The sequence below is a fragment of the Furipterus horrens genome, unplaced genomic scaffold (genome assembly GCF_987537825.1).
Source record: "Furipterus horrens unplaced genomic scaffold, mFurHor1.1.pri manual_scaffold_13, whole genome shotgun sequence".
In the NCBI taxonomy this organism is placed as follows: domain Eukaryota; kingdom Metazoa; phylum Chordata; class Mammalia; order Chiroptera; family Furipteridae; genus Furipterus; species Furipterus horrens.
In genome coordinates this window covers 46,252,814-46,270,341 of record NW_028327183.1, presented here as the reverse complement: position 1 = coordinate 46,270,341, position 17,528 = coordinate 46,252,814, and the positions used below count along the sequence as shown (strand labels likewise).

At 51.7% G+C, this 17,528-nt stretch overlaps 1 protein-coding gene across 1 annotated transcript; it reads left to right on the top strand.

Annotated features, from left to right (window-relative positions):
• Nucleotides 1-8,284: 8,284 nt before the first annotated feature.
• Nucleotides 8,285-10,986, top strand: LOC149994966 (insulin growth factor-like family member 1). Its single transcript, XM_090259103.1, has 5 exons — nt 8,285-8,345; nt 8,857-8,910; nt 9,023-9,148; nt 9,719-9,866; nt 10,776-10,986. The coding sequence occupies exons 1-5, from the start codon at nt 8,321-8,323 to the stop codon at nt 10,984-10,986; spliced, it is 564 nt and encodes a 187-aa protein (XP_090115229.1). The 5' UTR covers nt 8,285-8,320.
• The last annotated feature ends 6,542 nt before the right edge of the window (nt 10,987-17,528 follow it).

Here is a 17,528-nt window from a genome sequence, read left to right as displayed (position 1 = left end):
TATCCTCTCCTCCAGGAAGCCACCCATGATGCCCTAGGCCCTCCTTCCCAGCCCTATTCACTCTGGGTCACTGTCTGGGGTAGCCTGTGTCATTCACTGGGCATGAGAACCAGAAGGACAGGGCCTACATCTAAGTCACCCCTGAGTCACCAGCAGCAACTAGCACAGGTGGGATGACAGAGCAGGTGCATAGGGATATTGAATGAATGAATGAAATCCCAGAAGAATGAATGAGTGAATGAAGTGGCAGATGAATGAATAAAGCTCTGTGTTCAGGGTGCCTCTGTTCTGACGTACTGACTTTCTGAGAATTGTTGCCTTAAGATCAAACCCTTCAGATGACCCCCATACCTATGATCCTGTTCCTATTTTGGTTGATGGCTTAGTTAGTTTTGTTTTTAATTTTTTAAAGTTCTGTTACTGATTGTTGAGTTTGTTCTCACTTTACTGTTCAGAGCTTTAACCTTCCTTTTCTCAAATAAGTTTCTTTAGCATTTCATATAATAAGGGCTTGGTGATGATGAACTCCTTTAGCTTTGCCTTGGCTGGGAAGCACTTTATCTGCCCTTCCATTCTAAATGAAAGCTTTGCTGGATAGAGTAATCTTGTAGGTCCTTAATTTTCATTCCATTGAGTACTTCTTGCCAGTCCCTCCTTGCCTGCAAAATTTCTTTTGAGAAATCAGCTAATAGTCTTATAAGCACCCCTTCGTAGGTACCTCTCTTCTTTTCTCTTGTTGCTTTTAAGATTCTCCTTTATCTTTCACCTTTGGCATTTTAATTATAATGTGTCTTGGTGTGGTCCTCTTTGGGTCTAGCTTGTTTGTAACTCTCTGTGCTTCCTGGACTTGTATTTCTATTTCCTTAATCAAATTTGGGAAGTTTTCCTTTATTATTTTTGCACATAAGTTTTCAATTTCTTGTTCTTCCTCTTCTGCTTCTGGCACCTCTATGATTCAGATGTTATCACGTTTAAATTTGTCCCAGAGCTTCCTAAGCCTCTCCTCATTTTTTGCAAATCTTGTTTCCTCATTCGGTACTGGTTGACTGTTTTTTTCCCCCCTTATATTCCAAATCATTGATTTGAATCCCGGTTTCCTTCCCTTTACCATTGGTTTTGTGTGGATTTTTCATCATTTCATTTAGCACAGCCCTCATTCCTTCCTTATGTGTTTGCCATACTCAAGCATATCTGTCAAGCCTGTAAGCATCTCTATCACTAGTGTTTTGAACTCTCCGCCTGTTAGGTTGGCTATCTCCTCATCGCTTAGTTCTCCCACTGGAAATTTAATCTGTTCCCTCTTTTGGGCCATACTTCTCTGTCTTCTGAACTTGAGAGATGTCTGTGTCTGCCTCTGCATCTTAGGTAGAGTTGTCACACTTGTTATGTTTATGGGGTCGAGTCTTAGGTATTCATCACTGTGGGGTGACCCTTGTCACCACCTTGTGGTGCTGTATGTGGGGGGGTGGTCTGAGAGGGAAAACTGCCACTTCGCATTTGCCCCTTTCCAGGCACATCTCCCACTTCCCTTATGGGACTGGCACCCCTCTAATGGTTGTCATGGCCATCGTTCCTAGAGTGGGTGGGCCTGTGGATGTTCTAGGACTGTGGGGCCCTCAAAACAAACGGACTCTGCTGAGAGACCAGTAGCTTCTTCCTCTGTCCCACCCCCCACTGGTTTTCACAGTCAGAGCAATGAGGCTTTATGTTTCTCGTCACTGGAACCGCGAGTTGTGCGGTCTGGTCTGGTGTTGGGAGAGCTCCCCAGGTGTCCCTCCCAACTTTTGTAATGCGTGACTGCACGTTCAGCCAGCTGGCCACAGCTACTGTCACTGCCACTGCCCCCTCCACACTGCATCCTCTCTGCTCCCTCTCTGTCCCTGCTACCTGTCAGGATGAGTACTTTTTCATTATATCTTTGTTTGTTGGATGTCCATGCAGCTCGATTTTCTGGAACTTCTGGTTGTCTTCAGTTTTGAGGTAGTTGTGTTCCTTCTCAGTTGTGGAGGGAGAGGCAGTGTGTTTACCTACGCCTCCATCTTGGCTGGAAGTCCTTCTTCCCTTCCCTTCCCTTTTCTTCCTTCCTTCCTTCCTTCCTTCCTTCCTTCCTTCCTTCCTTCCTTCCTTCTCTGTCTCTCTTTTATTCTTTCTTTTTTCTTTCTTTCTAATATAGGGTTTTCATCTGGTGTAATGAAAATATTCTGGTGATGGTTCCACAACATCTTGGATTAGCAAATTCCACTGAACTTAAAATGGTCAAAATGGTGCATGTTATGGTATGTTATGTTGCCACAAGCAAAAATGAAAAGTGTAAAAGCATTGAAGGGGGTGGGGTGTGTGTGTGTCCTGAGAGCAACAGGAGCTGTCCACACCTCTGGTGCTGACCACTTTCCTTCCTTCCTTGTCCCTGAGTGTCTTCACTTTACGGTGTGACACTGATTCCCACTTGCTTGTGCAGAGTGGAGACTGGTCGGGTTCAACTAAATCTAAAACCCTTGATCTAACTGGTCCCTGACGCCCGTCATTCCCCTCTCACTGATGATCAGAAACCAAAACTGCGCCTGATCCTCAAGGGTCTTCCCTGACGGCAATGGAACGAAGAGATGTATGAAGTGCTCAGCAGAAGATGCCCACGGTGTCATCAGGGTGAAATAGGGTGACTCCCTGAAGCCTCTCATTACAGGGATTTTTTTGGGGGTGACATTTCAACTGAAAGCTGGAGAATGAATACAACGCATGTGAAGGGAGAAGGGACAGAGGCAGGAACCATCCTGCATGGACCCTGGAACACGTGGACATGGAGGGGCACAGACACTGAAGCTGAGGAACAGAAAGTGAGGAGAGAGCAGTGAGGCCTGCAGCTGTGAGACATGGGGTGGACCACGGGAGGCATTTAGGGTTGCATGAGGAGCTGTAATAAGTTGAAGGTCAAGAAGAGCCATGAAAGGCGGGAAGGACAGCTGTCTCCATCCCAAGGACTCAGGGGCTCCCTGTCTCCAGAGGATGAGCAGCTTCAGACTGCCATCCCCAGGTGGCCCTGCCGCTGGGATGCTTTGAAGGTCTGGGCAGCACAGACTCCACCAGGTGTTTCCCCAGCAGCAACCGCAGGCCCAGGCAGAAGCTCTGAAGAGCCACAGGCTGCAGGGGCTGCAGCAGTAACGTCCAGATCTGTGAGTCACATCAGCAGTGCCATTATGGAGTCACAGCTACAGCCTGCTCCTCCGGGCCCTCCTATGACAAATAGGCTCTTACGCACCATTTACTTGGAGGATCCAACCAGGGCTGAAGTGGGGAGAGACCATCCATTCTTCCATTCATTCTTTGGTCACCAGAAGTCCCTTTGCAGGGAGAGGGGTCAGTTACTAAAATCCTGATGACATGATTGGAGTAAAGGAGTGACACATCTTTCTCATCAACCCCAAAAGGAGGAGGAGTGTCTGTCCCTGGGGAGACCCAGCCGCTCCTCCTGCATACCTGACATTCTTTCCATACACAGGAAACCACCACATTCCTGCCTGTTTCCTGGGAAGGAAGCTCCCTGAGGCCAGATGGAAATAACACCCACATGCTGATAGGAGGGATATTTTCAATTAATACCTGGGCAAAGGGAATGCTGGGAGGAAATCGGGTGAAAGCAGGAAATGCCAGTGTCCTGGGTTTCACATCCACAGCCCAGCTCTGTCAGTCTCAGCCGGGAGCCCCGAAACCTCTACCTGGGTCTTGCCGAGGGCTGTCTGTGAGCAGAGCCTCCCTGTCCTTCCCAGAGGGGCCGGGGGCCCTTGGAGGCTCCCACACTGGGATTCAGGAGTCCTGGGTTCTGTTCCAGCCTGTGTCACTGACCAGTAGGACTGTGGGTCAGTGTCTTGCTTGGATCCAAGGAGCAGGATCAGACAATAAAATAAATGGTTGATTGAGGCCAGGACCTTACACTTACTACCAAGAGAGACAAAAACTTTTCTAGCCATTAGCAGAGGCAGAATCCCAATTCCTAACCACCGCTTCAAGCAAGACAGGCCCAATCCTGCCTCCCGGAGGTGGGCTCAATGCAGAAGACACAGCTGTCCCCAGACAGCTTGTGTTCCATGGTGGCCACAGTAAGAAGGGGGTGCCTGAGGGAGCTGGTGGTGGAGTTGGACAGGACTGTGTGCAAAGGCTTCTCTGAGGCCCTCAGAAGGGGCCAAGGCGGGGTGCACATCCCAGACTGTGCCACCCCACAGCCTCAGTGCTGTTGCGTGAATGGCTCTCAGTGTCCACAGACCTCAGTGTAGGGACAGAGACCCCATGTGGCCTGCCCCGTAACCTGCCACCTGAGTCAGGCTTTGCAAAACAGGCTGTGGCCAGTGGTCACTGTGGCTCGGGAACTGTGGCCTGCAGTCATGCAGACCCTGAGCCACCACCTGCTGAAACAGGGTCTGCGTCACCGGCCACGCACCCGATCATGAGGATCCCCATTAACAGAGATGACTAAGGCATCACCACTGGCATCCCGCTGAGAGCTAGTTACATCCCCGTTGCCCCTTCCCCTCTCTCTTAACCATTTCCCAAGTCTCCTGACAGTCATCCCTAATCAGGGGACATTGGTCTTTCACAAACACCTATAGCCTGGACTCTGCAGCCAACCAGCAGGGTAACCCAACCCCCTGAGGGTTTGCTCCACACCCTTAAAAATCCCTCTACTCCTTCCCCTGGTGATGCAGTCCTCTCGGACTCAGCCCGTGTGCTTGAACATCCCTCAATAAAGACTTTGAACTGGTCCACCTGACTCCTCCCTTCTTCTGAGAACAAACCCAACACAGGTTCCCAAACCCTTACCATGTCCCAATCTCTCCCCGCCACCCTGTGACTCAGGCGTGTGAGCAGAAGCGTGGGCTGGGCATTTTCTATTCAGGCACAACTCCAACATCCCTCACTCTGTTGGTGTCCCAGATTTTGGCAGAGGCGATCAGGCCTGGGTTGCAGCCTGCCTGGAGCTATCCTGGGGAATGTGTGTCTCACCATGTCCTCACCCAGGTTTTTGTCTGAAATGGTTGCACTTCATGGAGGAGACCTGACCAGGTCTGGGCTCCAGGGGGAGGGTGTTTGGGAGAGAGAATGTGGGAGGGTCCCTTGGACAAGCAGTGACAGAAGGCAGGAAACTTCCTAAGGCAGGAAGGAGGTGCAGAGGGGCACAGTGGCCTGCTAGAGTGACAGGTCACACATCCTGGGCCCTGAAGAGAACCTTATGCATGCTGGAATGTGGCTGGGGTGTCCCTAAGAGATGGTTCTGCAGGAGCTTGGGGAGGGGCCTCCCAGTCCTCATTGCACAGGGTGGGGGTGAGGGGGGGCCAGAACTTGAAGAACTGAACCCCCTGTGTCCCTCAAGGAAACCATCCTGCACCTTCTGTCTCACATCCTGACCCCAGTGTGCCTGTCTCTTTTCTGGGAAATCCCACATCCTTCTCCCTCTGAACATGCATTATAAGGACCAAAACCTTGGAGAATCTATTGACGGTGTTGGCATTTCTCTCACAGAACTTACAGACAGTAATACTGATAATGACACTGACCACAACAACCCAACCAAAATTCTTTCTCTCTCCCTCCTTCCTCTCTCCCTTCCACCCTTCCTCTCCTGAACTCCATGAAAATTGTGACTTGTGAATGGGCCACCCGTCAATGTTTCTCTCTCACATTGGTGTTTCCTTCTCTCTCTCTCTCTCTCTCTCTCTCCTAAAATCTCCTCTCTCACCTGTGTCTGATCAGATATGAGATGAGGAAGAGCACCTGGGGGGTGTGAGTCCCAGGGGTGCCCCTGGGCCTTACGCATGGTTCTGTTTCATGAACCACTTCAGCATCTTCCCTAGGTATTTCCTTCTCTCTCACCTTGTTCAACCTGGGATTTCCAAATGTGTGAAAAATACCATGGCTGGTGCGGCACCAGCTTTCAAACCAAAGGGTTGCTGGTTCCATTCCCAATCAGGGCACATGCCTGGGTTGTGGGCCAGGTCCCCAGTTTGGGCAACCACACATTGATGTTTCTCTCTCTCTCTCTTTCTGCCTTACTTCCCCTCTCTCTAAAAATAAATAAGCAAAACCTTAAAAAAAAAAAAAAAGGCAGAGACAAACAAACACAGGAGCCTGTCAAGATGAGGAAAAACTTCCGGCCAAGATGGAGGCCTCGACTGACACAGTCCATCTCCCTCCACAACTAAGAAGGAATACAGCTACCACAAAACCAGCAATAACCAGAAGTTCCAGAATATAAAGCTCCATGGAAGTCCAACATATAAAGTTATAAAGACGTGGTGCTCATCTGGATGGGTTGGAGGGGCGAAGCCAGGTGAAGAGCTCAAGCTGTGCTGGCAGCAGCAGCTGCGGCGATGGCAGCCAGACGGCATTAAGCACAGACACCCATATTTAAGGGGAGGCGAGAAGCGCCTGGGAGCACCCCCGGCTGCTGACCAAAACTGTCAGTTCGCGATTCCAACACCCGGGAAGGCAGACCCCCCATTGCCTCAGACTGTAAGGCCCAGAGGGGGTGGGGACAGAGGAGGAGGCTGCAGGCCTCTCAGCGGAGAGTGAATGGCAAGAATCCATCTTGGACCCCCGCTGCACGCAAAATGCCACAGTGTGGTGAGAAGGGTCGCCTGGTTGGACGCATGCACGGGGCTCCGACCCCTATAGTGTAGGAGGTGTGACAGCCCTGTCCAGGAAGCAAAGGTAAACACAAAACAGTCAGGATGGCACAGATCATGATAGAGATCCCGGTGACGCAGCTGACCAGACAGCAAATATCTAATCTAACGGACCAGCAGATAGGAAATCTTTCTGAGGCACCGTTCAGAGCTTTGGTTATACAAATGCTTACAGACCTAACAGCAGATCTTAAACAAGACGGGGAAGGAGTGAAGTCTAGCCCTGCTGAAATGAACAAACACATATGAAACTAGTGGTGAGGGAAAGAAAACCAGGGAGCAAATCAACAAATTGAAACATAGGGAAGGAACAAACAGTCAACCAGTGCAGACAGAGGAAACAAAAAGTGAGGAAAATGAGGAGAGGCTCAGAAACCTATGGGACAGCTATAAGTAGGCCAACATCCAAATCATATGGTTGCCAGAAGGTGAAGAACTAGAAATTGAAAAATTATGTGAAAAAATAATGAAGCAGAACTTCCCTAACTTGGGGAAGGAAATAGACTTACAGGTCCAGGAAGCACAAAGAGTTCCAAAAAAATTGGACCCAGGGAGAACCACATCAAGACACATTATAATCAAAATGTCAAAAATTAAGGATAAAGAGAGAACCTTAAAACCAACAAGAGAGAAGAAGAGAATTACATACAAAGGAGTCCCAATAAGACTCTCAGCTGATTTCTCAAAAGAAACTCTGCAGGCAAGAAGGGACTGGCAAGAGATATTCAAAGTAATGAAAGCAAAAACTTATAACCATGATCACTCTATTCAGTGAAACTGTCATTCAGAATAGAAGAGCAGAGAAAGTGCTTCCAGGACAAAGTAAAACTGAAGGAGTTCATCAGATCCAAACCACTGTTATACGAAATATCAAAGGGACTTGTTTAGGAGAAAGAGGATCAAAGCTATGAACATTAAAATGAAAACTGTATCACAACAACTAACAACAGAAGCTAGCGAATTGAAACAAAGGCAAACGAAGTAGGCAACGAGAGTGGGAAAGGAATTATAGGTATGGGGAACATTTTGGGGAGAGGTCAGCAGGGAGGGGGAAGGGGGAAAGGGAGGGAGATGGTACAGGAATTAAGAAGCATATTAGGAGTGAGTGGAGTAGATAGAAAGATGTTGAGAAGAACTATATGCACAACCAATGGACATGGACTAAGTGGAGGGGACAACTGCAAGGAGGGGGGTCACTGGGTGGAGGGGAACAAAGGGAGAAGAAATTGAAACAACTGTAACAGCATAATCAATAAAGCATATTAAAAAAAAAAAAGAAAGTGGGAAAAGCAGAAGGCTCAGATGATGCACTAAAAAGCTCTTTGGTGGATTCATTCTGGAAGAGTGTGTTTAGCTCTGAGCCACGCCCTGTGCCGTCCTGCCTGGTGACAAGGCTGTGCTGCTGGGCATGAACGGGAGGCATTTGGAGAGTATCCAGGTGGGCTGGGGCCTCTGTCCTCTCCTGGCTGCCAAAGGATTCCAAGTGCCAGATATGATTTCAGGATATGTCCTAGCCCCAGGTCCCAGCATGTCTCTGCAGGTCAGGACAGAGGAAGGAGAATCGGTGACATCGCCTCTTATCAAATGAAAGCACCTGCTAGAAGATGCAGACCTTCCTCTGATTTTGCTGCAGCCAACCCAGAGCCATGGCTCCCCAATGCTACAGCCTGGGTAAGGGGGACCCAACCCCAGTTCCCTGGGAGCCCCTCTCTGATCTCAGTCACCACCCATCCCAACCTCAGCCCCGCCCTCCTCCTTGGCGCCGGGCCTTAGCCAATCCACATCCGCAATCTCATCTCCATCCATGTCTGATTCACTCCTGAAACTCATGCCCAGGGCCACCCATGTCCCATCCCCTCCAAACCCAGTCTCTTAACCTTTCCTGCGGGTCCCCCGCATAACAGCCCAGTCAGCTCAGCCCCTGGAGAGCCTGACAGCGCCTGAGCCTTGCGTTCAGCTCCTGCCCAGGAAACACGAACCTGACCCAGAGTCCTGGCCCACTTATCCCAGGAGTCCTGCCAGGAGCTCTCGCCTTCCACAGGACCATAATCCCAAGGCCCCTGAACACAGAGGACTTGGTCCCACCCAAGACCTCCCCCTGAGCCTCAGTCAGCCCAGAGACCCCTCAGTCCTTCTAGGCAGGGCTCCCCTTCAGCCGCACCTCCTCCATCCTCTCCCTCAGCTGTCCTGGCTGCTCTGTGCATCGTCACCCTCCTCTGCTCCCACGGAGCCCCAGGTGAGGCCAGGAGGGACAGGGACACTTGGGGGTGCGGTGCAGCTCCCAGACAACCCTGGGCTGGGCCCCACCTGCCTTGCCATCTGGGCCACACCAGCTCTGTCTCCTCCAGTGTCTCCCACGGGCGCTCACCTGATGCTGTGCCAGTCACACACACCATGTTGGGACAAGTTCTATGACCCCCAGCGATACTGTTGCTATGACAATGCCGTGGTGCCCTTGAGCAGGACCCGGGGGTGTGGTTTCGGGAATTGTAGCCGAAACCATGAGCCAGGTGCTCCCCCAGGAAGCCTCTAAGTCTCAACAGAACACTGGAAAGCTGAGGCAAACAGGACTGTAGGCCACTCAGAGGGTTCCCATGGCAACTGGACTTAAACAATGCTCATTATGCTTTGGAGCATGCTCTGCTTTTCTTACCTCTCAGTTAACTATAAACAATCTCTGGCAAGGAATGTATGAAACGTTGTACCTAATGCCAGTGTGGCGTCAAGATGTTTAATAGACTGTAACACAGATTGGTCACTGTGCCCTCTATATTGATACTTGTAATCTGTAACTGTCAACTGTTATCCAGGGGCCTAGAAGCTATTGATGATTTATGAATTTTGACCTTATATCTCCCATGTGTACCCTTATCAATAAAAAGCATGGGGTACAGAGGTCTTGCACTTTCTCCACTAGAGGGGACAGACACCTCCTTTCCGCCCCCAAGACAAAATACAGTGTCCTGGGTAAGTTTGTTCCGCCGTGGTCATGAAACCTCTGCTGGACAGAACAGTTTCCAACCGAGCCGGGGCGTTGGAGGCAGCTCCACCTCAGTGTGGAAACTGCACCTTCAGGGTCCGCTTCGAGCAGCGCTGCCCCTGGTCATTCAGACCCCAGGAGACCTTCGTGGTAAAAGTGAGAGGCCAGACGTGCTCTTCGGCCCGGTCCTTGGACGACAGGGTTTGTGCCAGGTAAGGTCCTGTCCTCTCACAGGAGCAGGGCGTGCAGGGGACCGGGGAGGGTCTGGGTGCGACCTCCCTGCCCTGTTCTTGGTGTCCCCCTGTCCCCGGCCACCTGTTCTCCTCAATCTACTTCTCCATTTCTCTCCTTTTGTTTTTCTCTCTCACCCTCTCTGTTGTCCTCCTGTCTCTCTTTTCTACTCCTCTCTCCATGCTCTGTCTGTCCCTCCATTCCTGGCCCTCTCTCTGCAGCGTCAGGAGACAGAGGACCTGGTGACAAGTTGGCTGTTGGACTCAGCTTCCTGTTGAGCCTGGTGACAGGTCCCTGGTGCTGACAGAGCTCTGGGACGTGGAATGGATGTTTGGGCACATGAGACACTCAGCTTCAACCGTTCTTCTTATTCTTCCTCCTTTAATTTTCTAAATTGTCCTAAGTTGGTCATGGGTCCTCCTTCCATGTTTCTGGACAATCCTGAGGGATACTTTGCTGTTGGAGGCCCGACACCTAGAGCCGGTATCAGGTGCAGGATCCCCAGGCACCGGGCACCCTTCGCTGAGACAGTCCATTGCTTTAGATCGTTTTCTCTACTTGGTGCAAACACAAGGGACTATAGGAATTTTGCAGTTTTACATTTACTATCCTGGCTCGTGAATGGTGTGGAAGGTCATAAATGGTAGACAGGGGTCCTCTCTGGCTTCCAGGGCTCACAAGGAATGTCTGCTTTTGCCAAATACAAACAAATTTCACCCTGTTCTGCTTGTTTCACTAATAAAAACTCCATCCCATTCACAGGGCTCCGCTTCCTGTTTCGCCCTCGCTTGGCCGGGACTGGGAGGGGATGAGATCCACCGGGAGGGAGGGGGCTTTTGCGCTGAATGAGTGTCCCCCCCACGCGGCCCCCACCACCTGTCTCGCCTCAGTGACGGGAGGTCGTGGCCGCCTCGCCCCCTGGCGGTCGGCGGCGGTGGAAGAGCAGCGGGCTCGGAGGCGGGGGCGGGGGCGGGGGCGGGGGCGGGGGGCGAGCGCCTCCGAGTGCGGGGCCCCGAGGAGTCCCCAGCGCTGGGACGAAACTTGCCTCTCCTGCAGCCCAGCCCAGGACTGGCCTTCCCACTTGTCCCCGCCAGCCAGTAACTCGTGGTGTGGGAGGCTGGGACCTCCGACAGGAAGAATGTACTTGCCTCCAAGAAAGCGGTTTTGGAACAGACATGGGGGGTCAGCATTTCCAATTGTCCGCTTTCCCCCCAAACGGAGGGTGGGAACGCCTTTCCCGAGGCCCTGGCCTCTCCCAACCACAATCCCCGGGAGGGAGCCGCGGTCACAGGCGTCGGGCTCTGTGACGCCCGCGGCAGAACTTCCTGCAAGGGGGACCCGGGTCAGGGAGGGGGGGCGTGAGGTCACACGGGGCCCAGCGACGGGACAGGAGGGGACAGGACGGGACAGGACGGGCAGACCGTGAACAGAGGCTGCAAATGCCCCCTGTCCTCTCCAGACACTTTTCGAATTGTGAAAGTAATTAAAACTACTTTCATGTATTAGTTTTATTTTTTTACAATCATATGATAATTGGACGGAAAAGGCTGGGGCCTCTGGGTCACTGCGGTGGGTCTCCCAAAACGGGTCTCAGCCGATCGTGCCCCCCCCCCCCCCCACGTGGTGGCCCAGATGAGGGGCCTGAGCTGACTGGGCTGTGGGTGAATGTCAACCACCCCCAGGCTGGTAGGTAACCCCTCCCCCGCCCAGCACCACCGACTCCCCATCCTTCTCCTGAGGATGCCGCCCGGAGCTTTCAGGACTGTCCCCTCTGACCGTTGTCTCTACTTTGCGTCACTAAGGCCAGATCCGCCACTTTGCAGAATCCTATGCTGGGAGATAAAATGAAAAGCAAAGCTCCTCCCCATCCTCCCCTCAAAAAACACACTATGGACGGCGTCACTGTGACCTTCCAGAAGGTTCTGTGTGCGTCTGCAGAGACAGATGGAGGCAGCAGGGGCTCGGGGAACAGGGACTCTGCAGCTGGAGGGCCCAGGTGAGACCCTGCTACTCAGTATGCATTCTGGGAGTGACAGTGCCTCTGTGCCTCAGTTTCCTCATTTGTAAAATGATGATGAAAACCTGGCAAAATGAATCAATATTTGTAAAGGATTTCAAACAGTGCCGGAATACATTAAATGTGTGCTTTTTAAAAAATAAACGTTCTCTACTCTACTTTAACTGACGAGTATAAATAACTTTGACTATTTTGCCTTTTTAACATAAGAAAAAGTGTAGAACTATTTCAGTGTGAGGACCCATAGATTCATGTCAAACTTTCTAAAGGCAGAAAATTAGTGCAGTGTTTGAATTTATCAATATTTTTAAACCCAGTGCCTTTTGTTTTTGAATATATTTCAAAGACTTTCAGATGACATGAAAAATGTTCACAACGTAATGTTAAAGGAAAAAAATCCCTAAGACACAACCGCATAGGCCATTAGCCAGTTTTTTTTTTTTAAAGATTTTATTTATTGATTTTAGAGAGAGGGGAAGGAAGGGAGAAAGAGAGGGAGAGAAACATCACTTGCCTCTCACACGCCCCCAACCGGGGACCTGGCCTGCAACCCAGGCCTGTGCCCTGACTGGGAATCAAACTGGCAACCCTTTGGTTCACAGGCTGGCGCTCAATCCACCAAACCACAGCAGCCAAGGCAAAAAGTCTTTAATGTTGATGAATCCCAATTTATTATGTGGTGTGGCTCCTCTTCCTTGTCCTGGTAGCAACTGCTCCACTCTCTGAGATACCTGCAGGCCCGAGAGGATTTGGGGTGCAATGTTCAAGGTCATCATCTACCTGTCTGCTCCTGTCTCGCTGTCACCTCCTATGTGTGTCTCCCTATGTCCCTCTGGGAGGAGGGAGTTGAGATCTCTCGTTGCACGGACCTGGGCTGAGTTCAGGTTACAATGAGGCCAGAGATCATCTGAACTTGTGCGCAATGTGGCCACATCCAAGACTCGTGCCCAAGGATGGGACACCGTGTCACCCCAATGTCCCCGCCTGGTGCATCTCTCCCATACCTGGTACCTAACTGTGGTGGCCCCACCAAATGGAAGTGGGATGACTCTTGGCTTTGGGTCCTTGTTTAAGGTTTTGCTGGACAGAGTCTAACTTAAAATTTTAAGTGTTCCCAGTCCGCGGTAGTGTCTTGGGGCACCTCTGGAGTCCCCGCCGAGATTGCATGTCTGGCCCCAGCGAGCACATGTCATGTCCTCCTTCTAAAAAGCAAGGAGGGGGTCAGGTGTGCCCACCCAGGTGGCGGTCCCCTAACACCCTGTTGCAGGTAGCAGAGACCACGCCTGAAACCCTGCAGTGTGAGGGGGACCTCCCCTGGCAGCACGCGAGAGTGGCCCTCTGTCACAGGAGTCCCAGCCCCTGCTCCTCAGTGACCCCTGCAGGCCCAACTCTCTCCCCAGTCAGCTGATGCCCCCACATTCCTGCCTTTTGCCTGGAGGGCCTTCTGGGGACTGTGGAGGATGGAAATCACCGCCTCCTGCTGCCGGGAGGGAGATTCAGCCTATTTGCTCCTGGGACAGAAGGGGAAGCCAGTGAGGCAGCGGGTGACCAAGGCACCGATGTGCAGACCGAAGTTGTAAGAGCTGTTCTGTTTTGGGAGGAGGACTTGACTTTAAGTCTGTGACTCTTCGTGAATGAGCTGAGGAGCCCTGGCCCAAAGCTGTCACCTTTCCTGAGTTCTCTGGCCATTCAGCTGTGACACTGGGAACCACATAGTGGCTGTTTGTGAGCACTAAGTGTGGGGTGCATTGTTCTGAAGCAGGAGTGACTCGGATGCCATCGAGCTACTATTATCGACATCAGGGTAAGGGCAGCTTCTTAGCTCAGGGCTCCATCCTTGGGCCTAGCCCAGAGCCTGGCATGCACCGGGGCTCCCCTGTGGTCACTGCCAAGACCCGACTTCCAATCGAGACAGTGCCCTCCTGCCTGGCAGTGGTGGGAGGGTCCAGTCTCTGGCCCAGTTTTAGAGCGACAGTCCTCATAAATCCTGAGCTGCTGTCATTCTCTGTCCTCTCATGGGAGTGAGACTTTATCACACTCGCTTAGTGAGTGGTTATGAACTAAGTCCCATTCAAAGCACCTGAATCCTGTGACACTCACATCAGCCCTGTGACGTAGGTGCCATGTGATCCCTGCTTTACAGATGAGGAAACTGAGGCACGGGGAGGTTACTCACTCCTCTGGGATCCAGACCAGAGGCCTCTCTCCAGAGCCTGCTTTTCCCCAGTCCCTGCCCTCAGGGGTCCCGCAGGTCTCCCGGGGGATGGGGAGGGGGACTTCATATCCCCATGGTATTTCGGTGAGTCTGGAGCCAGCCGCGTTCTGCAGGAGACACTGTCCTCTCCCCAGCCCGCATGCTGGGCCAGGCTCCTGCCCCACCCCTGTCCTCGGTTCCCCTGTCTCTATTCTGCTTTTCCTTTTGTATCAGTTGCTAGGATGACCACGACAAAGTTCCACAGACTGGGTGGCTTAAACACTGAAATTTATTGCCTCCGAATTCAGAAGGTCAGAAGCCAAGATAAGGTGCTGCCTGCACTGGTTCCCCAAAGCCTCTCTCCTTTGCAGTTTATCACTTTGGATAAAAATCCAAGTTAGGTCTCAGGGAGGAGGGGGCTGGATGAAGGTGATCGAAGGTAGGAGCCTCCAGCTGTGAGACAGATGGGTACAGGGACGCAATGGACAGTGTGATGCTCGAGTTAACATTGTCACGTGGTCTGTCTGAAAGGGACCACTGTAGCAGAAAATGGAACACGAGGGAACGCCCCAAACAAGTTTCAGAGGCCAGCATAAACCTGATGCCCCCCAACTCCCTCCCCTGCCTCCCTGCCACCCCCCCCACATTCCTCAGCCCCATCCTGCAGCCCCTCAGACACCCCGCTCTTTCTGAGGACCCACAGATACCACCACCCACCATGGTTCCCATATACCTGCTTCCCCGCGGTCTGTTCCCCAGGACTGGGGAGATCTCATGTGTTCTCTTTTCTGGGACCCCAGGCACTCTCCCTCCCCCTCGTGGATGCCCACGTTAGCTGCCAGTTTTTTCCAGAATCTAGAGTGATGAGGGTGCTGGAAACTGGCTTTCAGGGAGCCTGCGACGCCTCTGGGGAGGCTGAAGGCAGGCTTGGCACCAGCCTGGCTGTCTCCGTGGGAAGAGGGTGAGGTCCAGCCAGGCGTCAGGGTGAGAGAGAGGAGTCTGTTCTGGGACCAGGGCTGAGCTGTGTTTCTAGGCGACGACCCAGCCCATCCTCCTGAGCCTGAGCCTGGAGCTGAGTCAGACGCTGGGGCAGGACAGCGGAGGGAGATCAGGGCAGGCAGGGCGTCTGGGAGGCTGCGAGGTTGGAGGCCAGTGGCTGGTCCCCGCAGGTGTGGGCACGGAGCGCCTCTAAGTCCGCAGCCTGAGGCTTTGGGGGCGGAAGGGCCAGGTTTCACGCCTGCCTCTGCCTCTTCCCAAGGCTTCAAAACACGTGCCTGGTATTTTCACCATAGACATCTTGCTGCAAGCATTTTTGCTGCAAATATTTTTGACCCATAACTAATTGAACTTTAGGCAATTTTGCTGTACAAAAAAGATAAAAATCATGAAAAATAAAAGTGGAACATTAAAAAGGACAACAAATTTTAAAAGACTTTATTGAGAAATGCAGGATATATGACTGTACTTAAAATATGTGTAGATTCCCAGGAATACTGCAGGAAGAACTGATTTTATACTGTGAATTGTGCTTAGAACTAGATTGGCTCTGTGGGAAATGTGGGTTCACGCTGCACCCTCAAAGAAGATGTGGCCTTCTCTTTTTCCTCCCATATCAAGAGTTTCAAAATAGGAAACTAGGTAACATTTGAGATTTTGCTCCCTGGGCATATGTTGACAATTTGGCTCAAATGAACTCTTGTAAAAAATAACAAGAAATCAGCTCTTGGGAGCCAAGACATTGCCACCTGGAAGATATACTATTTTAGGGCTGCCACCACCACGTCTCCTTGTCACTATACAGGCCATTATGAGGGCTAGCTATGATTTATACAGTAATATAAAAATGGGAATAACGGCATGAATTTCATCAATGGGTAAATGAAACCAAGGAAACACCCTTACAGAGTCCTGTTTAACACCCTGTGATGAAGACAAAGGTTCCCTATCTGATGTTTGATTGACAGCTTCCAAGCCCCATGCCTCCCCGTTTCAGCCCCACTTCAGGCTCAGCCCTTAAGAAAGACCTCAGGCTTCCTTCCCTCACCTGAAGGGAAGTTCAAACCACAAAAAACAAGTCCTTCCCCAACTTGTGGCCAAAATGAAAGCCATGGCTAACCGTGCTTCCCCCTTACTTCCCTTGGTTGAAACCTGAGCAGCCCTTCCCCTTGGGGACCCCTATTGTTCTCTCCTGTGTGGGTGGTAAACCTTATATACATTTGTGTCGTGTATCACTCCTCCTGATATCCATATAAATTCCTGCCTGAGGGGCTGTCCTGTATCCAGCCAAGTCACTAGACACCCAAGACCACACCAAGAACAACAAAAGTCCCATAGCCAGCTCCCTCTGCCCTGCCCAGTCTCAGCGGTCACTGTCTGGGGCCAGCCTGCCGCCTCTACTGGACTTCAAACTCTGAGATGTCAGGGACCAGTGTTGCCATGGCCCCAGCCAGGTGCTCAGTTGTTGGGGATGCTGTGTCTTCCAAAGGTCAGAGGACACTCTGATTCTTGTGGGAAGAGAGAGATATTAAAAGCCCTTTGGCTTTATCCTCTCTGCCCAGTTCCCTCAGTGGGAGGAGGACCCTGGCAGGAGGCCCCTCTGCAGGTCACACACACGGGGTCTCCATCAGTCCCAGGCCCAGCCGCTCCCAGAAGGGCGAGCAGGCCCCAGTGTTAGGCCCTGCTGGACTAACTCCGAGTAAGACGTGCCTCTATGTGGTTCTGGCTGATTGTGCTTCTGGAATGTGAAACAGAGAGGGGAATTGGGGTTTCTGCCTGTCACAGGCATCCCCACTGGCTTTCCTTGTAGCCCAGCAGCTAACTAGGTTGACTCTCCCTCCTGGCAGCACTGGGGTGTTATTTCCCCCTGGCTGCAGGGAGCCCCTCCCTGGGGACAGGCAAGAACATAGAATAATTCCATCTGTGCTCTGAGAACGTCAGACATGCAGGATGGGCACTCCCCAGGGCCCCGGGCCCTGTTCTGTGCGCTGACTGGATGGGGAGGTGGCTCTTTGGCTCCGCCTGCATTCCTCAGGTGTCAGGCCTGATTCCAGGTACTGCAACAGGGCTTTTGGGGATCCTCACCTGGGTGGGCATGCCTGCTCCTTTCCCTGCTTCCAATGCTCAGTGGCAGCAAATGGAAACCACTGAGCCCATATAAGTAGAAGGGGCTTTAAAAGTACAGGACATGAGGGGCTGATATTTCTCTGGCAGGGCTGGACATGCTCCATGCTGAGACTCCAGACATGTCCAAGTATGACACTGTCCATCAGGGAAGATTTAACATTTTTCACTTAAAATATTGAAACCTGCTCAACAAAACCATAGAGAAGCACCCAAGGACATGAATCATCCCGCCTTGCCATGTGGATGAGGAAACCACAATTAGATACCGGGTGTGATGGAGGATGCCCCAGGTGGGGACCATGGGGTAAC

Coding starts and splice junctions, on each gene's coding strand:
- LOC149994966 (XM_090259103.1), top strand. CDS start 8,321: ATGGCTCCCCAATGCTACAGCCTGG. Junction 8,911..9,022: donor CTGCTCCCACGGAGCCCCAG/GTGAGGCCAGGA, acceptor TGTCTCCTCCAG/TGTCTCCCACGGGCGCTCAC. Junction 9,149..9,718: donor CTTGAGCAGGACCCGGGGGT/GTGGTTTCGGGA, acceptor CGTTGGAGGCAG/CTCCACCTCAGTGTGGAAAC.